Source organism: Ceratotherium simum, chromosome 1 (genome assembly GCF_057802395.1).
Source record: "Ceratotherium simum simum isolate JZ-2026a chromosome 1, ASM5780239v1, whole genome shotgun sequence".
Taxonomy (NCBI): Eukaryota; Metazoa; Chordata; class Mammalia; order Perissodactyla; family Rhinocerotidae; genus Ceratotherium; species Ceratotherium simum.
In genome coordinates, this window is record NC_141900.1 from 107931508 (window position 1) to 107956551 (window position 25044).

The 25044-nt window shown below is 39.5% G+C and overlaps 1 protein-coding gene across 5 annotated transcripts in view; it reads left to right on the top strand.

The window, feature by feature from the left end:
• The window catches only part of RBM33 (RNA binding motif protein 33), a 152896-nt gene that overhangs the window by 67313 nt on the left and 60539 nt on the right, over positions 1-25044 (top strand). For all 5 annotated transcript variants that reach the window (XM_087433658.1, XM_087433637.1, XM_087433643.1 and 2 more), the window contains 4 exons: positions 4192-4363; positions 9905-10113; positions 13882-14170; positions 20931-20989. In XM_087433658.1, the coding sequence (XP_087289784.1) occupies positions 4192-4363; positions 9905-10113; positions 13882-14170; positions 20931-20989 (729 nt within the window). The remainder of the gene's footprint in view (positions 1-4191; positions 4364-9904; positions 10114-13881; positions 14171-20930; positions 20990-25044) is intronic.

Below are 25044 nucleotides of genomic sequence, written 5' to 3' on the forward strand. Positions count from 1 at the left end.
CTTGCCTCGTTCTTGATGGTAGGGGAAAATGTTCAGTATTTGATCAAGTAAGCAATATAAGCTAGCTGAAGGTTTTTCAGTCAGATTGAAGAAGTTCTTTTCTATATCTAGTTTGCTGAGATTTTTTTAAAAATCAGAAATGAGTGTTGAATTTTGTTAGTGCTTTTTCTGCATTTACTGAGATAATCTTGTGACTTTTATCTCTTGTTTTATTAATATGAATTAAATTGACTTTTTATAAAGTATTAACTATACTCCAGACTTTATTTCCATTTCGTGAGTTTTTCCCGTAATGTCCTCTTTCTGTTTCGGGATCCAGTTGAGGCACTGCATTGTTATGTTTCCTCTGGTCTCTGAGAGTTTGTCAGTCTTGTGTTTCACGACCTTGACAGTCTAAAGAAGTACTGGCCAGACATTCTGTAGAATGGCTTCTAGTCTGGGTTTGTCTGATATTTTTCTCATGATCAGACTGGAGTTATGGATTTTTGGAAAGAATACTGCAGAAGTTAGATGCCTTTCTCATCCCATCATACCACTGGGTACAGGACCTCCCTGGCAATGGTCGTTACCTTACAGATAGTGACTCTGAAAAGTTACCATCTTTCCCTTTCTCTGCTCTATTCTTTGGAAGCAGGTCACTAAATCTAGTCTGCCCAAAGGCGAGGGGAGGGACTTAAGTTTCACCTCTGGAGGAGGGGGGAGTATCTACATACATTTGGAATTGTTCTCTAAGTAAGATTTGTTAAATTGACTGATGTTTGAACTTTAAATCAAACTATGGTTCTGGCTAAGCCTCAGTTGGTCATGATGTATTTTCTTTTTTTATTCTGCTGGATTCCATGTGCTTTTATTTTCTTCAGGAATCTTGTGTCTGTATTCGTGAAGGATATTGGTCTTTAATTCTCTTCTTATAATTTTTGCACAATTTGCTCAATCTTTTCTTTTCTTTTTATGGTGAGGAAGCTTGGCCATGAGCTAACATCCATTGCCAGTCTTCCTCTTTTTGCTGAGGAAGAGTGGCCCTGAGCTAACGTCTGTGCCCATCTTCCTCCATTTTGTAGTGCATTGGTCTGTGCCTGGGATCTAAGCCTGCAAACCCTGGGTGGCCGAAGTGGAGCACACAAACTAACCACTATGCAATCGGGCCGGCCCCGGGAAATTTTTTAAAGCAGTGTTCTCTGTAGTTTTCTTTTTGTCTTTCCCCCCTGTTTCAGAGAACAATCTGATTTTTTTTTTCTTGGATTTGGGATAGAATATTGAATTTTCTTTGAGAACACTGAGATCACGGGTTCATTTCAGAATTAGCTAGAGAACTTAAAAAAAATATACAAGTCTGAGTCTTGTTCCCCCTGAGAATTTCTAATTTTTTATGTATATGTAAGATTTCAGTGAACTTGTCTATTTTTAAAGAACTTGAATGTTGGTTTTCATATGCACCCTCTGTTAAGAATTACATCTTTCAGGTTTTCAAGATAATTAAGTAGCTAAAAATCAAATTTTTGAGTGTTTTTGCCAATGTCTATAATGAAATCAAAGATTTACGTACATATTTAAATTCTTGCACAATGTAATCTTAGGATAGTTTGATTTTCATATCGTTAGCCAACACTGCCCTTGAATGGAATTTCACTTGTGAATGGAATACTAGATAATATTTGTTAAAAACTGTGGAGAAAGTCAACATTTTGGCAGGTAGGTTAGTTAATTCAGTAAACCATACCGCCGAAAGAGATGCATGTTTTTTTTTTTTTCCTTTCTTGAGCCCAGTGTTTAGATGAGATAGTAGCTAGTAGCTGAAGGAGTGAGTCTAGCTTTGTGAATGTTGTCAGGTGGCCTACACTCGAGGCACCAAAGGCCCGGCCACACTTCATTTTCAATTCAGGGCTTGCATAATCCTTGATGTAGCTTAAGACTTGACCCCAAGACTTCGACAGGAAGTTTGCATTCTAGGACGTTCCATTGCTCAAAAAACTACCTTATGCTATCCTTTTGTAGTCATATCCTCCCTCCATTTCTAGCTACTGGCAACCAGTATAGTTTTGTCTGTTGGAGAAAGTCATAATAAATGAAATCGTTACAGTATATCATCTTTCGAGATTGACTTCTTGCACTCAGCATGATGCCTTTGCGATTTCATCCCAGTTATGTCAACAGTTCATTCCTTTTTATTGCTAAAGAGCATTCCATGGTTTGGATGGACCACAGTTTATATATCCATTCACTTATTGTTTCCATTTTTGGTGATCCACAAGAGAGTTGTAAACATTTTCCTACAGGTTTTTATGTGAACATAAATTACCATTTCTCTTGGATAAATATCTAGGAATGGGATTGCTGGGTCAGAGACTCGATTTGGTGGTTTGTTTCTGATGAGCTGTAGTATTTGTTTCAGACAAAGAATTTTCAACTCAGCTTTGTACTCTTTAGATTTCTTAGATGGAGATTTGGATGCAGAATAAACTGTATTAGTTTCTGTACTGTCATGTTTTACATTAAGCTTGTTTGGAAAGTCTTTGAACTGTAATTACTGTTAATGGTTGAATTAGAAATGACTGTTGTAATAGAATCTTTGCCTTATTGGTAGTCATTTCTTTTCCTCCTCTGTGGCATTGCTACTCAAAGTGTGGTCTGTGGACCAGCGTGTTGGCTTTCCCTGAAGCTTGTTAGAAATGCAGAATCTCGAGCCCCACCCTAGACCTGTGGAATCAGACTCTGCATTTTAACAGGATTCTCAGTGATTGGTATAAACATTAAATTTGAGAAGCACTGCTCTGGAGCATTATGGAAGTGGAGAAGAGAACTTTGTAAACGAGTTTACCTTTGTCCCATTTGAGTGTAGTGTAGCACAAACCTAGCTGCGTCCATCTCATGTCACTCATTTTGGTTTCAGATACTCAATAAGATGGAAATAATGGTATCAAACCAACAAAATGCCAGGACTTTGGTACTTTAAAATTCTATAGTATACTGAATATCAGAATACTGAAAGGTGGTTTGCAATCTATTAGGCTTAAAATAAAGTTTACATTCATCATTTTATTATCAGGCATTTGAACTCCTGAAGACGGGTCTCTATTTGTAGGATTTATAGCAATGAATATGTGTATTTATAGTTGATCTTTTTTCACAGAAAACGTTCGGGAAAGAATACTACTCGATTATATTGTTGGCTTATTTTCATCTTTTTCTTGTGCGTTTACTAATGAAGTAGTTCATTTTGTTTCTATTAAGAGTAAAGAACATTTAAAAATTACGAATCGTGAGAATAAAGGGGAAAAATATCTTTTCTTTAAGTTTTCAAAAAGTATTTAAATGAAGCTAGCACTCAGTAGGTACCTATATGTAACAGTAGGTCACAAGGACCTAATATGAAGTGAAAAGTGATTAGTGTCAAAAGGAACATGCGTGATACCATAAGAATGTTGATGAAGCAATTACTTTTAGTTTGGAACTAGATTAGGCAAAATTTTTGTGGGAAACCTGATATAAAATATAAGATAAAAGCTGTTTTTAATGTGAAGAGGTGACTGAAGAGAAAAAACAGTTTTGCTATTTCAATAGTCTGAGCAAGAGGTGGTGATGAGCGAACTCTAGACAGTGGAATGAAGTAGAAAGGGGTAAGCGTGATGAAGGAAAGATTTTGGAGGCTGAAAAAAAAACAAACCAACCCAAGAGCAGACTTGGAGCGCTTGCCTGGCAGTGAAAGTCAAAGCAGAGGGGTGAGGGATTACAGGAAGTATCGAGCCTGTGTGGCGGGAAGGAGTGTGCTGTCATCTAATGTAAGTTACAAGGTGGGTTATATGTTAATAAGCTCATGGAACTCGAGTGTTAGTTTAATATTTTGAATGATGCTGGAGTCTGGATGAGACTGAAGGCTAGTAGGGATTTTTGGAGTTCATGTTTGTTGTCTTGGAAGTATAAGTAGCAACAACGTATAGGACTTTGTATATTAACTACAAGCAGGAATTTGGACTTTTTCTAACATTAAGTTAATTTTTAATGTTGGAGATTATTTTCTCCTGGAATCAGTTTAGTGTCTCACATGGCCTTATAATAGGACATTTTGCAGTATTTTTATATGTTAAATATAAAGAACTTATATTTATATATTTTAATCATTTTTCAATATTTAATTTAAAAGAATGTGAGCTCACTTTCCCTCCCTTTTTGTTTTGTATTTCTGCAATGTAGGGAGGTATGGAAACTTTGGAACTGCAGAAGGACATAAAAGAAGAATCAGATGAAGAAGATGATGATGATGAAGAATCTGGACGATTACGTTTCAAAACTGAAAGGAAAGAAGGAACAATTATTAGGCTCTCAGATGTAACTAGAGAAAGAAGGAACATTCCAGAAACTTTGGGTAACTTTTTTTGCCTGTCTCCCATCCTTCTTCACTCCCATTTCAACTTCTTCCATAGTACGGTTATGATCAATCAAATAGGTAAAAAAAAGTTGACTTTATAGATATTATGCATGCCATCCAGAGGGTGAATGGTCTGTGTGAGGTTAGAGTTATGGTGCTGTAAGAGTCATTCTATAAAAATGACTGTCTTCTGAATTAAAAATATTTGAATAAAATATTTGATTGTTTGTTTTTTTAATAGTTTTCATCTGGAGTCAATGGCCTAGACCTACTCTTCTGCATACCTTGTGGTTCCTGGCTGTCTCTGGGAAGGTGGCATGGGGATGGTACAGGGCCATTTGACTCTTCCTGAGACCTGGAAGGTTGCCAGGGCTAATTCTGTACCAGACTACTTTTATTTTGTACCTTTTGGTGACATTATAACCATCTTTTCTGTGTTTTCTTCTTCTATATTCCATTTCTGAGTGTTTAATGAGACAAGGTGACTGCTTTTATAGACATAATCAATTGAACGTTTTGAGCAAGCCCTGCTATTCAAGATCTACAGCAGGCTGTTGCTGATCAACAGAGAGTCTTTTTCAGTGTTGACCCTACCCTCTCTGTATGTTTTTTCCCAGTGTCCATTGCAAAGAATAAAGCAAGGGTTCTCAAATTTGAGTGAGCAACAGAATCACTCAGAAGGCTTGTTAAAACACAGATTCCTGGACCTACTCCCAGCTCTTCTGATTCAGTAGGTTTAGGGTGGAGCCCAAGAAAGTTGCATTTGTGATGAGTTCCCAGGTGATGCTGCTCCTGCTCCTCTGGAACCTGTACTTTAAGAACCACTGGACTATTGTAGCTTAAATCCAGAGAGGAAGGTGGGAGGGTGGAAGGACAGAGGGTTGTACCTGCTCTCTGGTCTTGGTCAAAGTAAAAATCAAGAAATTACCTTTATTGCTTCTTAAAATCGTTATTTATAGCCATTTTCAGTCAGAAACATGAGCATATATCTTTTAAGTGGCAGATATGAATTCTGTGTGAGGACACTAAGCTACCAAAATGCACCAGTTAACAGTACAGTCATGCGCCACATAGTGACGTTTTGGGCAACCACAAACCACAGATACAGCGGTCCTGTAAGTGGGACCATAAGATTAGTGGCATATAGCGTAGGCATGAAGTAGGCTGCGCTGTCTAGGTTTGTGTAAGGACACACTATGATGTTCGCACAAGGACGAAATCACCTAACGATGCCTTTCTCAGAACGTATCCCCATCATAGGTGACACATGACTGTAGTGAGCCAGTCCATCATGTTACTTTACTAAGTGAAATTTATAGAGATTGTTTTAGAATCTTAGCATTCTTACTTCTTCCCCCTCCAATTTCCTCCTCTACCTTTTGGGTCAAGATTTCCCTAGGCTTTTCTCAAGTTATGGTATAAAGTTACCAGTTGGTCTGAACCAAGACAGTGTAAGTTTCTAAGAAAGGATCTGAAGTGGACCTTGGGTAAAAGGAGATGAAGCAGCAGTCTTAAAACAGGAGGATGAGAAAAAACAGAAGTATCCTTCAGTAGGAGGGATTGGTAACATTACAGAACAAGCTGACTGGAGCAGACTTCTCAGTCTCGGGCTGGAATAAGAACAAGGGAAAGATGGCACCCCTGGCTGAACACCAGAGGGCAGTGGGCAGCGGCTTATTAGAGAATTGGCATAGGGCTTTCCCAAGCCAGGGTAGGTGCCACATGGGGTTGTGGGTGGTGAATTATCACTTTTCTGCTTTTTTGTAGTCATGGTGGCTTTGTTACATAAATTGGGGAAACTGACATATCAAATCATAATAACTGGGATAGCTACAAGTTTTAAGGATGTGAAATCACTTGACAGTCACCATTAGGAATGGGGGCCTTTCTCCTCTGCATCCAGCTCCGTATAAGCCACTCTGGATTTTGTGAGTCACCCTCCCCTGACCCTCGATGGCTCTGCCTCTGTCCACCCACTGGTCCTCAGCTAAGGTCATCTCGTCTCAGTTCGTTTTACCTCAGCCCAAGCACTGACAACGTGTTCTGAAATGTCCAGCCTGCCTGTGTTCATAATTTGTGTTTGTTTCATTCCTGCATCTCTTTCTTTTCAAGACTTTTACCTCATTTCATTCTTTTCAGGGTCATTTCTACTTCCTTTATTAAAGTACTTGTGTCAAATCTTCTTTTTTTTTCTCTTTTCAAGGCATCTGGCAGCTTTATAGTCATGTTATCCTGAGACAAGAGGCTGGAAGGGGTTAGTGGTGGGCAAGTTGGCTCCTTTAAATATGGGGGGAGAGGGCCTGGGGTCTTTAGAGGCAGAGTAGTGGCTGTAAGCATAAACAATTTGATCATTCACCATTCTTTTAAATATTAAAAAAAAGGATTTGTGCAGAATGTGATTGTTTTGCTAGATACTAGGGGAAGTGAAAATGGTGCTTAAAATTATCTTTCTCTGCTCCATATTTGTGAGGCCTAACCTAAGAAAGCTTAGTGTTTGGAAACATTAGTTTTCTAGTAACTGAAAAGTTAGGATTATTCCTAGTACAAAAAGGATTTTTCTTAAAGATTGGTTTCCTAAAACAGTGAGCTCCCTTATTACCTTGACACCCCCACTCCCAACAAAAGGTTAATTTTATATATAAGAAAAATATTTATTGAGTGAGAAGCTGCCACAGTATTTGGTAAACTAGAAATTTGTATGGGTTTTTACTCATCAGTTTATTTGTGTGCTCCTGGTGATAGAAATACCAGTGTCAGGTTCTGTATAGAAGTACTTGCATTTATTTGATTGTATAAAGCTGTTTACCTACTCTTTGTAATGAGATTAAAATATCTTGCTACCAGAGTACGTATGTTGTCTCATATGATATGTATTTCTTGACAAATGATGTCTTTTAACTTTTTGAATACAAATAAAAACAATTACTTTGTGATATCATTGATTAATGTTGAGAACACTTCATTCTTGAGAAGAATGAAATAATGCTCCAGCATGCTCTGTTTCTGACCCTTTAGTCTGCGTGTGCAATAGTGAGTTCTCTTCACAATCTAGAAGGGCGTTTTGGTCACTTTTAGTCTTTTTTCACATTCAAATATATGATGTCATCCTTAAATATGAAGAACACGAAGTATATGCTGGTCTTGACAGTTACGAAGCCTAGTACACAGTTGCTGATTTGTATTTTGAATTCAGATTAGATTAGAAGTAGAATTTTGAGCTTTCATCTAGGTTAAGATCTTAAGTAGTGAGCTTTTTTCCTTAACCAGGATTTTGGGAATTAAACCTCATAGGTAATGTGACTGTTTCTCAGTTTTCCCAAGGATGGTAGAAAACTACATACTTAGGAGATAAATTCATTCATTACATGCAAAGGATGCCTAAGAGGAAAAGGGCTTAATTCTCTCACAGAACCCAGTTGAGAAGGGTTTCTAGAACTTACATGTGTAAGGGAATGATTTATTTTGAGTGGAAATTTCAAAAGCCATCTCTAAAAAGTGGGTATCATTTACCAGCGCAGAGATTCAGAGCTACCAGTTCTTTTACTCTAGGAGGTGGACCTCAGATTCTCTTTGAAAGCAATACAAGCAATAAATGGAAGACTACATTTATTTTAATTAGACATTTTTACTTATTATCTATGGGTAGGTATCTAGATTTTACGATATCCTAAGTTTCATTGGCACATGTAATATGTTAAATTTTATTTTATTGCTTTAGCCTAAAGAACATTCTTAATTATGCCCACATAATGTTTTCTTGAAATATCTTAATTTTGTTTAACGTAAGGGATCTGTGGGAAAACTGTTTTCATCTAGTAATAAACAGTTCAAGATTGCTAGTGCCAGCAGTAGGCTCCTACTGCCCTAAGTGTACACAGCGGTCCTTGTATTTGCAAGGTTTTTACAAATTTCTTGATTCAGTTATCTTGTAAAAAACTCATTTGTTATTTTTATTTTTCCAAATAAACTGTTTTCTATAAATATTCTTTATGTATTAGTCCAACTATTATAAAATTATTTATATGCAAATGTTTTTCTTAAGCACATTTTAGAAAGGGACAATACAGCGTAAAACTTAGTTACATTGAACCATATATCTTTACTTTAGAATATGGCCATAGTTCAGAAAACACTTAAAGGGAAATTAACATTTCAGTTGAAGTTACAAATGTAATTTCCATCCTGTCATATTTTGGTGACCTTTTCTGACAGCTTGTCTCAATTGGAGGAAAGCATTTTTCCTTGCTGATTAAAGATGTCATTTGAAACCATTTTATTACTGGTGTTAGTGAAATTAATCTTGACACTTAGAACCACTAGAAAAATAATTGCTGATTCACTGCATAAAATGTGTATGTGAACCAGTCATGTCATCAAGATTAGAATAAAAGTCTGTACTTGTTAAGAAGAGATTAAATTTTCTTTTGAATGGGGTCTAGATTTATTTGAAAGGGAGGAGAATACCATAGAAACAATTTTAAGAAAATGAAGTGTGGCTTAGAGATTTTGGAAGAGTTTGGAGATGATTATGGAATCCAAGGGAGGAGATAAACTGGTGATACTTAAAATTTACCCTTCACTGTGGAAGAAGGCATACGAATCTTTGTCAGTAGAATTCAATGAAATCTTTAGGAGGTAAACATTTATTAATATAAGAAGTGTTATTACAGCTTAGATAATAATTTAAAATAAAGGAACTCTATTTGAATAAGTCAGGTTTATTCTTTTAGGAATTTAGAATAATGTGCCAACTAAAGTTTCTTAGCTCCAGAGTCCGTATTTTTTGTATCCCTAAAGCACTGGTCAGAGGTGAGCACCTACTGGGTGTCCCACAAATGTTTGCATTAATAGGCTTTTTCTTATGTGACTTTGCTCTCATTTGATATGGCTTCCGTATCAGACTGCATGAATATAAATCTTTCTTCACAGAGTAAAGTTTTTTTTAATCTGAAAATTTGAGATGATAGTAGTATTAAATGAGTTTTCCATTCTTTATGGAATTTTGTGATTTCATTCATAGTTTTGTTTTTAAATGAGAACAATCAGGAATTTGTTTTTTTTTTTTAGTCTCTGTGCCACTGTGCATTAATAACACTTCAACTGGTTTCACTAAGAAAATTATACTGGTGTAAGACTGGTGGAGCTGGGTCCTGACCTGTGTCATCTCCTGTCAGTGAAAGAGAAAATGATTGCAAAGTGCCTAGCAGCTCAAGGCTGGTGGTTAAATTGAACTTCAGCCCCTTATTAGCTTCCCTTAGCGTATTTTAGTGGTCTCAAATGAAAGTGCTTTAAAGTTTACAGGAGATACTTGTATTTTATTACAAGGGGAAAGCATGTCTTCATGTACCAGGTCTCACTAATGGGTTGTGAGTGTTGCTGAGTGTATCCTACTTGCTACTGCTAGTTTAGTTATTTATTGTGGGTGAAGCACTTGGTGTTCCAGAGTTTCATTGTCATGTGTTTCTTTCCTGTTTTCTCCCTGTCAATCTAGTTTAGGCTATTTGAAGGTGTCTAACACATGTGCATCTTTTCAAATAGAGCTTTCAGCAGAAGCCAAAGCTGCGTTGCTTGAATTTGAAGAAAGAGAGCGACAGCATAAGCAGGGACGCTATGGTTCAAGGCGGGGAGGAAGGCGAGGAGGCTCTTTAATGTGTCGTGGAATGGGAGACCAGAGAAGAGAGAACAGTGAGCGGGGAAGAATGAAAGACCACAGACCTGCTCTGCTTCCGACACAGCCTCCCGTGGTGGTAATGTTTACACTTTTATTGTGATAGCCAAAAACTTTTGAACAAATGGAAAATTTTTAAATTTAGCCCTTTAGGATTCAGGTAGTAAAAAATAATTCTGTATGCAACTACTTAGTGAAGAAAGAAGTACCAAAAGACCTGATGTCCTCAACTGACAAGAATCACAGAGGAATCTTGCTTTTATCTTCTGCTTGTAGAGAAGTGCACCAACTTAAAATACTGAATTTAGTACGTATAGAATCTAGGCAGTATTGTTTATTTTATAAAAATATTTTTTCCTTTGTACTATTTACCATAAGTTTTTCCTTAAATATAGCAGTTACTCTTAGAGTATCATATCCAAAAAAATTTTTCATAATTTAGGAATAAATCATATACTTATAATTTCAACTTAATTTCAATTTTATCTGTATTTCAAAGACAAGATATCTCAGAAGTAAAGACAAGAATTGTAGTGAATTTTTTTTTAGTTAGCTTTAGGATTTTATGGCTTTTTCTTTCAGAATTCAGTCTTCAAGGAGAAATTTATTTAATACAAATATATGTCAACTCTGTCTACCACATGCCCCTACTACACTTTTATCTGAATTTAGGGGAAACCACACTTTGCCTCTGTGTAGAAATGTTATATTTTAGGAGGCATTCATTTGTGAAATAACAAAAGTAGAAAAGACGACTTACTGTTTTAGCATGAGAATTCCAATTTTACTGTAAAGGAAGGGAAGAGAAGTAAGTGAGTTGATTACAGCATAAAGAAGTTGATGAAATTAATAACTGCCATTTGCTCGTACAGTTGTTTTGTTTTTAATTCTCGAATAGCACAAAGGCTAGACCTTAGTTTCTGCGTTTTCTTCCCTGTCCTTTATCCTTGCCCCCACTTGCCATATATTGAACAGCCAATCCAGTTATTTGGACCTCCTGTGGGGAAACAACCAAACAGGAGACCTGTTTTTGTATACTTGCGTCTCCATGATCCTGGAAAAGTGATTAACTCCCTGTTTTCTTATTCATAAGGAGACGAAGTACTCTATGCCTAGCTTGCCTCCTTTAGAGGAGCTCAACTGAGAGGATATGTGAACCCTTTTAAAAGGTTACCCAAGTGTAAGTTGACCTGAGTCCCTCCCTCTGCAATTCTGATGACTGATGTGGATCCTAGAGCTCACTGTGAATTGGGAATAAATCCATAGCTGAGCTGAGTCATCCTAATGGGGCTTTGGACTGTGAGCTCAACACTCATCCTTGCTAGTCAGTAGTGTTTTAAAATTGTAGTTTACTGAAAAGACTGAAGCAATCTGAAATGAACTCAACCTCACTTCCACCTGTATCCACCCTCAAATCACAAATACTCTTGATCCCAGTCACTCCCCACCCGAGAGCTGTCTGTCTCCTTGACTCTTCACCACCAAAGTTTTAGAGAGAATATTCTTTGCTCATGTCTTTGCTTCCGTCCATTTTCTACTTGGTTAGTCCCTTGCTGCCTGGACTTCGTTCTTCTCACTCTCCTGAATGTGCTCTCAGAATCGCCACCTCACCTTTCTCACTCCTTCCTGTTGGACCATGCCCTGGGGCCCTGGTCATCACTGATGAGCTCCTCTTTGTTGAATCTCTCTTATTTGGGGGCGCACTCTATCTTCTAGCAGTGTGTCTTCTCTCCTTTTTTTTAGCTACATTGTTCTCAGTCCTCTTGTTAGAGCTCTCTCTTCCTCGGCAGCATTGTCCTTGCTACCATCTGCCATCTCTGCGCGAATCTCTCTCCAGCCCAAACCTCTTGCTAGCTCTAAGTTTCTCTGGTTCCTAGCTGCCCTGTACCTCTCCACATGGGTGTCTCGAAGGCCCTAAACTCCGTTTGTTTAAAACGTGATTCTCTTAAAAGTCCTGTATGCTCTTGAGTGAATGACCCTGCGTTGTGCTCATTCTCAGTTCACTTCAGATTGAACTCAGATGTCCCTGTCAGTTAATGTGCTGTCCATGGGGATTCAGTGGTGAACAAGATAGACAAGATCCCCACTCTCGTGTGCAGATGTGTACTTCACAAACATCATGAATTAGAGGAGGGAACATGCTGTATTCTGGGAGCATGATTAGCTGGGGATTTAAGCTAGACTGGAATCTTTGAAAAAGTCCTCCCTGAGGAAGGATAGGTAAGTCAAGGCCATATACAGTTTGGTTTCAAAATTCTCATTGTTCCTCTGAAATGTCTCCTTCCTATTGTTCTTCATCAGACCGTGGCCATTTCTTCCATTCAGTTCTTGCAATGGCCTGTTAAATGGTCTGTCTTCTTCCATCTTCTTTACCGTCGTCCATCTCACATACTATTAGTGATAATCTTCCTGTCAAGTCATCATCAATGATTTCTCATCATATACGTTGTATATGGCGTAATAACAGATCCGTCACTTGGAATTCAAAAGCCTCCATCATTTGGCGTCATCCCAGGCAAAACAGCTTGTGTTACACGGCTCAGTAGTAGTGTTCTGCCTCTTCTGTGAAGTGTGGCTAGTTTGATTAGTGGTTATAAGCAGACTTGTGGAATCAGGTTCTCTGAATTCCATTCCAGCTCTTCTGCTTCCCAGCTACCTGGTCTTGTAAAAGGAAGTAATGATAAGGACCCACTTCACAGGACTGTTAGGAGTCGGTCAGTTACTTCATATACCGGCCTGTCATTAGGTGCTTAAAATGCAGGCTGGGCTCAGTGCTTGGCAGCTTTTGCTGCTGTTGTTGGTTTCCTCCTCACAGAACAACCTCCAGATCCTTGACCTCTTTGAGTGTGTATTTTCACACCCTTGCCTGCCTCCGTCTTCTTTTTACAAGGCTGTAGCCACACTGGTCTCCCTCTCATCTACCCAGCAGGTGTGTCTTTCTGCTTCTCTGCTTCTTCCAGTTATTCCATTACTCGCACTGCAGGGCACATCGCTTTCCTCCTTCCCAGTTCGGATGCCGCCCTGTCAGGCGCTTTCTCCCAGCCCCTCGGGGCATTTAAGCTCTTTGTAGCCCTTTGTCCTTTTCTGAAGCCTCCTTTCCAGTAGGGTTGCTTGTGCACAGCTCTGTCTTTTTGATAAGGTTTTCTGGAGGAGGAGGAGCAGGACTGACTGTGCAGAGAGGGCTGAGAGCAGCTTATGTTGTGTCCTCAGCGCAGCGCTTGGCTCCTTGTGGGCAGTTTTGTTGGTTGAACTGTAGTATTTTCTTTTGGAATCCGTGCAAAGTGGTTGGGGTTGCCATTTTCCTCCTTGCCCTGAGATTGCCTCACGTTGTGAGACAGTAGCCTTCGCTGTGAACCGGCGGAGCAGCTTATTTATCCTGCTGTTTTATACAAGTTTTTTTCTTTTTTTGTGAGGAAGATCAGCCGTGAGCTAACATCCATGCCAATCCTTCTCTTTTTCCTGAGGAAGACTGGCCCTGAGCTATAACATCTATTGCCAATCCTCCTCCTTTTTTCCCCCTTTTTCTCCCCAAAGCCCCAGCAGATAGTTGTATGTCATAGTTGCACATCCTTCTAGATGCTTGTATGTGGGACGCGGCCTCAGCATGGCTGGACAAGCGGTGCGTCGGTGCACACCCGGGATCCGAACCCGGGCTGCCAGTAGCGGAGCGCACACACTTAACCGCTACGCCACGGGGCCGGCCCCTATACAAGTTGTTAACTATGAATTTGTTTCTAAGTCATAACTTTTACAGTGTAATCAGTGTAAATCCATAACGCATCAGCATTCTTTTACTTTTCTTTTAAATACTGATTTCTATCAATTTGTCTTTTTTTGTGGTTTGTAGACACACTCTCCAAGATTAATTCCTCCTCCACAGCCTCAGCCTCCGCCTCCGCCTCCGCCGCCACCGCCTCAGCAGCAGCCAATTAGAAGTCTGTTCCAGCAGCAGCAGCTGCAGCCTCTGCTTCCCCTACAGCACCCGCACCACCCTTCCCCTCCTCAAGGAATGCACATGCCGCCCCAGCTAGAGGCCCCGAGGGTGATGATGACGCCTCCCCCCGTGACCCCACAGCAGCCCAAGAACATACACATAAATCCCCACTTCAAAGGGGCGGTGGTGACGCCCGTTCAAGGTACGTGTCTCCTTTGCTGTTGTAAAGTTACGAGTTACTGTGCCTTGATCGCTGAAGTGTCACTGTGGTCGATAGTTGTCACGGTCACGTCTGTAAGGGTGACTTGGCTTCCTTGATTCCTTCCCCACCCACTTAGACTCGTGCTAGCTTGATGGGCCAAGCTCATTTGCTTAAAAATGTATATCTTTTGTTTTATAATTTAGTGGAAGGTACTGAGAAAACGTTCTAAATTTAAAGGGCATTAGAGGTAATTGTGGAAGTGTCTGAGTTGGGATTCTTCGTCAGTTCCCTGGAGAGAATGCTTGCATGGTGAGTGTTCCCCTCAGCTTCTTCTTGGCGTGCTCCCCTTGAGTCCTGGTGCTAGCTGTAGGGGGGCACAAACCCATCTTTTAGTTATTAATTCTAAGGGGATAACCTGTTGTGTTATTATTGCAGACACATGTTCCTGAAGCTAGGAAACTGGTTTTGAGCTGTTGATATGGAGCATATCTTCATGCATCTGTTCAGCACACGTTGATTGCGATACTGCTGTCTTTCTGGCATCTGAAATACGTTGGTGAACAAAAACAATGCTTTTTGCATTCACAGTCTTGCTTTCTAGCAGACAGAGCTAGTCAGTGAGCAATAAACATAATCAATAAGAATGTTATGTGGCATGTTAGAGGATGAAAATGCAGGGACAGACATAGAGCAGAGGAAGGGACAAGGGTAGGCTTCGTTGCGAAGGTAAAAGTTGATGGTCAGGGAGCGAGGGATGTGACTTTCAGAGGACAGTGCTCCAGGCAGAGGGGTCAGCAAGTGTAGTGGTCTTACTTCAGGTGAGACCATGCCATCTGTGTTCGGGTAACCACCAGGAGACGACGTGCTGTTAGTGAAGTAGTGAAAGCAGAGAAGAGACATAGGACACGGGTTGAGACCTGTGAGCTGTTCTAAGAGCTCGGCTTTTACTCTGAGTGAAATGGGCCGCCATTAAGGGATCTGAGCGGAGGAATGATGTGCTGTGGTTTAGGTTTTAAAAGGATCATTCTTGCTGCCGTGTTGGGAGTGGGCTGTAGGGTGGTAGGGGTGGAAGCCAGGCGTTCAGCTAGGAGGTGACTATGGTAATCCAGGTAACAAGTGACAGTGGCTCAGCTCAGGGTGCTAGCAGCCATAGTGAAAAGTGGTCAGATGCTGGATATAATTCAGGACAGAGCCAGTAGGATTTGGTGATTCACTGGGTGAGAGAGAGAGAGAGAGAGAGGAGGCAAAAGTGAGCCTGGGGAGCCTGAGCATTTGAGGGATGGAGTTGCATTACCTGAGATGGGGGAGAGCAGGTTTTAAGGGGAAAGACCAAAAGTTCTGCTCTAGATGTGTTAAATTTGAGATACCAATAAGACATGCAGGTGGAGGTGTCAAGTATGCAGTTAATAAGAGTTCAGACGAGGGGTCTGGGCTTTAATACAAGTTGGGGGGTTGTTGGCACATAGATGGATCTAGAGCCGGCACCCAGTGAGAGACCCAGAGAAGGGATGTCGATATGTTGGGGGAGACTGAGGCCTGGAACCTGGGGCAGTGGATATGAGAGGTGGGGGTCTGCAGGGCGGAGGGCAGGAGGAACCTGAGTGTGTAGACGACGAGGAGCAGAGGAGAAAATGGCCACCGAGGGCCAGCCAGGAGGCCTGCTGACGGGTCAGTGGAGAGTGGACTGCAGGCTGAGGCTGCACTCAGCAGTAGGGGGTCAGGATTTTGACGAGGTGGTTTTAGTGAAGTGGAAGAGGTCCATGCCTCACTGAGGTGCGTTTGAGAGGGAATGGGGGGCACAGAAGTAGGAGATCAGTGTATTGACAGTCTTTGAAGGTGTTTTGCTAAAACAGAAGTTGGATGATAATTGGTAGGAGGAAGTGGGCTTGAAAGCAAGTTTTTTATTTAAAAATGAGAAACTTAGCAGCTAGTTGAAAAGGAAAAAAATCACTAATGCTGGTGAAGGGGAAAACTTATCCCTGGTACTGGGATCCAGTACCCGGTGGCAGGGATGTGATGATGGAGCGGCACAGAAGGGTCTTGTACAGATGCTGGGGCAGCAGAAGGCCGGGTGGAGATGCTGAGAGTGGGTGGGTATAGTAGGTGGAGGAGTCTTATTAAGTTCTTTCCTGATATGAGTCGTAAGCAGCTAAGAGGGAGGAGGTAGGAGGAAATGTTGAAGATCTGAGGAGGGGAGAGAAGTTATGAAGTCTTTCTCTAGGAGAGGAGAGAGGGAGATAGAAGGGGTACTGGGCAGCACTGAAGCTCACTCAAGCCGTGTGGTCATGAACTTAAGAGTCAGACCAGTCATCGTGTGGTTGTGCATTTTTCTCCAGCCATGTTCACCTTTCTGTGTCAGATGTGGCATAGACAGAGAGTTGGATTTGCTAGAATCAAGGTGTTGACAGAGCAATAGAGGGGCAGCAATGCTTATAACAATGGACCGTGGAGTGTCAGGTGATAAGGGGCCAGGAGATAGTGGAAAGGAGGTCATTGGAGATCTCTGTAGAGTCTACAGTCAGTCAAATCAGGGTTCTGGAGGGAGTGAGGTGGAAAGGCAGAAGGTGGTAAGAAGGGGGATGCGTAGACATTGTGGAAGGGTGATTGATAATGACCAGGTCTGGGATATGGCCAAGATGGCATGGACGATGCTGGTCAGGGACCCGAGAAGCAGGGTTCTGGAAGCACCATCTCTGCCAAGACTAAAGACAGGGCTAGTGTTGAAGACAGTGGTGGTGAGCTGGGAGCTCAGCTCTGAGACACAAGAGCAGTGGTTTGACCAATAGATGGACAGCAGCAGGGGATGGTGAGTGGTGTTGTTTGATGACATGAGATCCAAAACTGAGGTCTGAAACAGCACTGAGGACCAAAAAAGATCCCACCTCACCTTGTCCTTTGGGAGAGCTAGGTTTCCTTTAGAGCAAGAAGAAGGCTGAGGCCATCATGGGTTCTGCTGACGATGAACTGGGAATTCCAAAAGGCGTGATTGAGAAGTTTCGGGAGTTGGGGAGAAGCCTGAGGTAGGACTTGGAGTGTGGGAGAAGGCCAGTGGCCTTGAGGCACTATGAAATTCTCCTGTGGCCTTGGAGCAGAGTGCTGTGACAGTGGCAGGCTGGCCATGAGTGTGGGGAGTCAGTGTCTGTGTGTCCCTATAGGACACTACTCTTGTTGTACACATGCTGGAGGGTCGAAGCAAGGTTAGCACCTGTGGGTCTCTGACCCCCCCCTTGACTGATCCCTTCACTTGTCCCCACCCTGTTTTAGAGTCACTCCTTGGCCTCACCTTCTCCTAGGGCTCTGAGCTCCCAAGGGCAGGCAGGGTGGCTGTTGTGCTTACCACTGTAGTCCCTGAGACCTGCACACCGCCTGTGTCTCCTCAGCAGCTGTGGGATGAATGAACGACCCAGCGCATGCTGCGTGAAGGGCAAGGATGACTCACTGAAGGAGCCCTTTCCGCAGTGGTTTCCCAAGACATGCAACTGCAGTAAATCTAATTTGTCGGAATAATTTTACTGATGTCAGCATCTGTTAATGTGTATTTCCTTGTAAAACTGAGTGTGTATTTCCTTGTAAAAGTGAGTGGAAAACAGGCAGTTGGTAAGGTACACAGGTTTTCTTTAGCCTAATAATGAATACTATTAAAACTGCACAGGGGGAAGGCTGTAAGGGAAACCCCAAGATGTCCTCCAGGCATGAAAAGAGTGTGCCTTGCCTGAAGTCAACAGCCTGAGGGGTATCGAATGCAGGCCTTGCACCCCAAAGCTCATCCATGATTCAGTAAATACAAGATCAGCTTTCAGACAACAGGTTTTAAACTCTTAGAACCAGCTAAATGTTTTTCGTAATGGAGACGCGTGCTTAAGTGCGACACGTTTCTTCTCTTTAATGTACTTTTGATCTTGAGATACGCTGACACAGGGAGAGGGGAGACTTGTCCTTGCTGGGTATACATGGAGAACACTTGAGGCAGTTGCTCATTCAGTAGTGAGTGAGTGAGCTCACGTAGAAAGTCGCAGTTCTTGAGAGAGCCTGAACGTCTGGATGTCTCCTATGTGTACAAGATAGAGTAACCCAGTGATTCTCAGAGCCTTAGGCAGTTTAAAGGTGTTTTTTAAAAATTAACAACGTATGCACATCTTTTCCTGATGGTGTATATTTTCTTTTCAAGGATGAAGAATGTTCCATCATATTGTGATTAACCGGTTTTGATGGAAATTTAACTTATTTTCCAGATTTTCACTATTATAACTGTTGTAATGAATTGAAAACTTAATCACTTTAGTCCATTAAATACATGGGACAACAGAAAGATAAAAATATTAAATATCAAATATTCAGAGTTCAATGTTCGACTAGAATGGTCTGTTAACATTACAAGTTTTAAATTCTCTTCTGTTCGCAGTGGAGAGGGAGGCAGATAGGCAGAAGTGTCTCCCTGCTTGCAAACCCCGTAGACTGCAAGGCTCCCATGAGGACAGTTTGCAGACAGTTTGACGGTCTGAACAAGGCTCTCTCTCTGCTCTTGGACTAGGTTTCTGATCTGCTCCTGTCACACCTGTTCTCAGATGTTCTCTTTTGTCAACTTTAAGACAAAGATTTCTCTTTTGTTATTTTTTACAGTTTATTAAAAAAAATTGCCAGCTAATCAGAAGGCTTCTCTGTAAGAAATCTATTAATTATGATTAGATTTCTTCCCAGAGATCCCTCCTAGGTTTCTTGCTCTCAGTCCACCCTGGTTAAAGAGATTTACACATTTTTACCCTTTCATTGTATTGGAATTATTTGCTAGGAATTGATGTTTAAATCCCAAGTTTAAAAATACGTGGTACAAATTCTTGAAGGTCTAAGTATTTTATATTTCGTACTTAATTTTAAAAACATTGTCTTTATGGGGCTGGCCCAGAGGCATAGGGGTTAAGTTTGGCGCGCTCCGCTTTGGCGGCCTGGGTTCGTGGGTTTGGATCCTGCACGTGGACCTACACCACTCATCGAGCCATGTTGTGGCGGCATCCCACATACACAATAGAGGAAGGTGGGCACAGATGTTAGCTGAGGGCCAATCTTCCTCAGCCAAAAAAAAAAGAGAAAGATTGGCAATAGATCTTAGCTCAGGGCCAATCCTCCTCACCAAAAAAAAAAAAGTCTTTATATTGTTTAATATGTAGTTTTTTTCTTCCTCACTTTCATTATCATCTTTTGAGGTCAAGGATACTCTAGTTTTTTCTTTCTCTACTTCAGAATCTAATATTTTGCTTTAAGTATGTAATTGATATACCCCAGTGCCTTTTAGCTAGCTGCATAGATTTGGGGGCTGGATCCTATTTTATATAAAGTCTTACGATTGACTCACTTTCATTTTGAAATTTTGACTCACTGGATTAGACTCTCAAGAGAGGGATGGACTTCTGCCGTTTTTACATTTTATCAAGTAAGTTTCTTTCAGTCACACTTTGCCTTTGATCAAGTAGTGGCACAGTCCCATACATACACACTACCAGTTTAAATTGGACCTGTGGAAGTATGACATTAATTACAAGGCTTAATGAACAGAATTCCTTGAGTAATCATAGTAAATAAAACATAGTTTATCTTAGCACTCTAATTTAGAGTAATTTTGATTGACTTTTAAGCTATATCATTTCTATATTTCTCATTTATCAGAAATTTCTTAAATTAAAAATATCTATGTTATACCACTATGTTATTCTTGCCGTGTCGTCATGTGGTTGTTCCTCTGTGCGTGTCTATGTCCTAATCTTCTCTTCTTATAAGGACACCAGTCAGATTCGATCAGGGCCCACCCACATGACCTCATTTTACCTTAATTACTTCTTCTTTAAAGGCCCCATCTCCAAATACAGTCACGTTCTGAGGTACTAGGGGTTAGGACTTCAGCATATGAATTTGGGAGGGGCTACAGTTCAGCCCTTAACACCTGACAATCTGAGAGCTTACTAGATCCATCTGGCAGCACATTTTAATGAAAGATACAGCCTATCACCGTATAGCAGTCACCACTCACGTGGTGATTTTTTTTCTCCCCCCAAATCAAGATCAGTATAACATATATGTTTTAAATAGCTTAAACATACCGGATTTAGCCCCAGGGTGTGAAACTAACATCTGGCTTCTTCCCTGTTATATAAAATGTCTGTTTTAAAATTGTTTGTTTCCTTGTTCTTCTGGTAGATCAATGGGAATTCTGCTTGTTGAAAAACAAAAAACAAAACAAAAACAAACTAAAAGTCTTGGCATAGTGGGTTGTTCTTTGTAACAGTACCAAGGGTGTGTGTATTTTCCTTTCTCTGCCTGCTTCACTTGCTCCTTCCCTCTCTCCCTCCCTCTCGTTCATGATGCTGGAGGATTTAGATATAAATTTGTATTTGATTGGAGTCAGGAAACATAACTGGGATTAGAAGCTTGGATAACCTGGATATGGATGTGGAATACAAAATCAGTCTTTTATTTTAGAGGAATAATATCTTCTTTTGTTGCAAAATATTTTAATTCTAAATAGGTATTCACTGTTGAAATTGAGGCTTCTGCTTGTAGTTTTGTATGCTGAAGACCAAAGTTGTATTCTTCCCTTTCCCTTTATGGAATTGTAAAAATATTAAGCACTTAGCTTAAATGTGAACTTAACATATTATATGTGTTGTACCCATAGTCTGTATTTTATATTAAACTTAATATACTCCTCTGCCGGTGGGTTTGGATGTGAAATAAAGCATGTTTGTAATGAAAGGTGTTTTTCCCGCAGTGCCCTTGCTGCCAGTCCCGAGCCAGCCAAGACCTGCTGTAGGACCCCAGAGATTCCCAGTGAGTAGCAGCTGTTCCTTCCACTCTGATAGGGATGAGCATACATTTACTAAGAAATATTAATATAGCAAATACGAGTGGTTCCAGCTAAGTATAAGTTTAAGGATTTGTAAATATTGACAGTAATTTTTGCAGTGGAAAATGTTTGTGAAAAGCTTAAGGTCAATGGATTTTTGAGAATGGAATTAATTTTGTTTAACTGTAAAATTGTTGAATCAGGATCATCAGTAGAATGCCTTTCGTCTTAAAGAATATGAATTTTGATTTTATTATTGCCTTATGTTAAATGAGAAAGAGCCTTTATTATAGTGTGTGTGTGTGCGTGGGGGGGGGCCCACGTGCGTCTGTGTACGTGTGGGTGTGTGTATGAAATTCTAGGGAATGGTAATGAGACCTCTACTTGTTTTAAAAAACCCTCAAAGGTCTTAATGAGTCATTGATTTTATATTTTAAAATTAGTTCACACATTCTCTCTCTCTACCTCCACACACACTTTCCTGTATTTTCCATAAGTTTATCTATTCTTCTAACATGTTTTAACTAGAAGAAAAATGTCTATTAAATTGTTGTAGCTGTTTAAGTTTTATTTGAGTTTTTGGTTCAATTTGTAGTTAGTTCCTGGTTTTGTTAAATCAGTGAGGACATGTTCTTTCGAAAAACAATGTTGAAAAAATGGACCAGACTATAAAATTTTATTTCATTTTTATATAAAACAGATGCAGTTTTGTTTAGGCTAAACAATCTGGTGTTCAGGAAATACCTAAATGACCTATTTGACTCTAGCTTTGATACTTCATTAGATACCATATTTATGTATTGCATTTAGCCAAAAAGGTTTTAATGAAGGATTTAGATGTATAGTCAAGATGATTATTCCAAAATAAAATCGGTATTAGATTTAAGGTTCAGATTATTTTTTAGAAACTTCTTTGATTTGTAGTTATTATTTATAAATTATGATATGGTTTCTAAAATGGATTCATATTGGTTCTACCGGTTTTTTTTAATTAGATGATATTTATTGAGTATAATTCTCTATTTGAAGCACTTGTCTAAATAGCTAAGATTTATTAATTGCATTACCCAAGGATAAGCATGTATGATTTTAGTCATTAGGTACTTTTCTTCTGGTGAAGTAGTTTAACTGCTAGTTATTGTAGAGCACTACCATTTTAAGTACTTTTGCTCTTTCTCAAGATTGTGAGTGTTTGTGTTAAAATCATTATTGGACTTGTTCTTATGCTTTTTTGCAATATAGGGATAAAACTTGATGTAAAAAAGCAGTTGTAGTTTAAGAAAAACATAAAGCAATGTTGTATGTGATCGATATTTTTATAAAACTGTGTTTATGAATATAAAATTAGAATAATCATTTGCAATTTTCATCTACTTGTACATTTTTGTGTTGTGCAAATATAAATTGTATCTGACACTAGAAGAAGCACACTTCACAATACTTGAAGATATTATAAGAGGATAATAAAAGAAAATTTCTTTGTGAGAAATTGAGCTTATTTTTAAGTTATATAGTACTTGGAGGGTAGTAAATACTGTTGAACCGCTTTTGAAAAAGTTTCTGTAAGGCATAATGTTTTGTTTTGTTACTGTTTTTGAGATGGGAAGTGTGTGGGGGTGATAGGAAATAGTTGGGCCAGAAATTAGTCATGTATATACTATGATTTGAGAAATGTTTTCTTCACCTCATTTATTTATGACTGTTTAACATGTATTATATCTTACTTTAAGCCCCAAATACTAGATCTTAAGCAGAAGTTACAGTGAACTTGTAGTCTTGAAAATGCAATGCTCTGCTTATTTCTGTAATGAGTCTCCCTTAGGGAAAATAATCAAATGTGGAATCTATTTTTAAAAAATATGGTAGAGTATTATGTTTTTTAAAAGTCCAATAAAATATTGTTGGGAAGGGAGACTAACTCTAGGCCATCTTCTGTTGTTCTACCTACACTGGATCTTGTTTGGGTAAAATTATTTTTTTCCTTCGCTACTACTAGATTAAACTTTGTTGCTAATCAACGTAAACATAGTTTTGTGAACGTTAGTAAGTTTCTCCTTCGTGCTGAGTGCTCTGCATGCTTCTTGTCTGGACAACTAAACCGTAAAACGGACCAAGCATAGTTAAATGAACCCCAACTTCCGCCCTTAAGCCAGTTTTCACCTGAGTAAATTATAAAAAGTGAAGACGGTATTGTTGTGGCTTAACAAACCTCTTGGAGGTTTCTTACTCCAACCCCTTGGAGATTTCTTACACACAGACAGTGTGCCCTGTGGGCTCTGTCCTGGTACTTTCTAAAAAGGAGGGGTTCAGTCAATATTTGTTAAACTGAATTTTGCTTTGTAAGATGCCTGTACACACACACAAATAAACTGATGAAACATTCAAGTTGGTAAGCCTAATTTCAGATTCATCATAGGATGTATTTGCATTAGTGTACTTCCTTGGCACACAAAAAGATTTGAATTACAGAAATCTATTGAACATAAGTGAAGTTCATTGTGATCTTGTCTTTGCCCAGCCTAAGCCCCTTTAATGAATTCCCGTTGTTCCTAGGATAGGTAATGTTCTTATGGACAGCTTCATATTGCTTACTTGAATCGTGTGAGTACCTCATTCATGTCAGTAGATAAAGTTCTGTCCCAGTCATCCTGTGCTTAGTGGAGCCGACCTGGCCCTGGGCCCTGTGCGCAGAAGGTGCAGATAAATAGTTGTTGAATAAGTGAGCACATGAATTTAATATTGTTATTTTGCTACTTATTAGGAACCCTACATAAAATAAGTAGTGTAGAGAATGGGTATATATTTTAATTTTTTACTTTTTGTTTTCAAGGATACGTATGTGAATTTGCACAGTAGAATTACATCATGTGCATTTAACTATACAAGAATTCAGCTCTACCCCTACTGACTGTAGAGTAAAAAAAACGCAGACAATAGGCAGAAATACCACTAGATTTCCAAATTGTGAAGGAATTAGAATATAGTTGGTATTACTGCTGAGGTGTTCCTTCACTTCCTCAACAATGGCAAACTTTACTTTCTTAAAAGTCCATTTTGTATCATAATTTTATGAAAACTTGAGAAATTCTTAATTTAGAACTCGTAAGCCTAGAAATTGTACTAAATGATAATGCATCCAGTTTTTTAACTAAAAATCACAGAGAACTCTAGGCAACCTAATATGAAACACTATTTTTCATAGAATTATTTAAAAAAATTTAAATCTTAGGCCAAATTTGGTATTCTAGGGTATGCTTGATGTAGCAAAACTAGTGTTTTTATTTCCTATTAATGAATCTTATTTAGAAAATTGAATAAAGTTTTTAAAACAAAGATTTGAATGTCGAAGTAGTAACCGTCATAGGAAAAGGATTCTTATTTTTGATCGTTTTAGAAAATACTGCGTTAGCTCTTGGTGCTGAGCCATCACTTGAGGGTGGTAGTTTTTGCGTCTGGATGGGATTTCCTCCCATATTCCCTTGTTTATGGAATTCAGTGAAGTGCTTTGTAATTTAGGTTTCCATCTAAAAATTCGATTCATGTATTTAATTTTAGTTACAGATATAGCTGTTAGGGCTCAATTCTAAAATGTCTCTTTTCACTCAAACTTTTGTTTCCACAACTATTTTATTTTTTCAAATCAGAGTTTTGAATTCTTTTTGGAAATATATCTCAGTTGATAGTATATCAGAGAAAGGGTCTTTTTCATATCAGAATATTAATCTGCCAAATGAAAAATATATCTCCATTATTTCAATAGTGAGTACTTAAGAGAGCTGGTTGGACAGGAAGTAAGCACATGCCCACAGGAGTTTGAGGTGCTGAGTGACTATCCCTCCTCCATTTCAGCTCCCTTTGTTCTGTCCAGTCTTGCTATCTAGCCACCTGCCACCCCCCAGTCCACTCATGAAATGTCTTCGTTCACATCAGGACCTTTGAATGTAATTTCACGGAACAGTTGTGGTTTTCTTTTTTGGTTTGTTGTAGAAGAGTGGGGATGGGGAGGCTAGTTTACCCTTCTGCAAGTAAGCTTCTATCT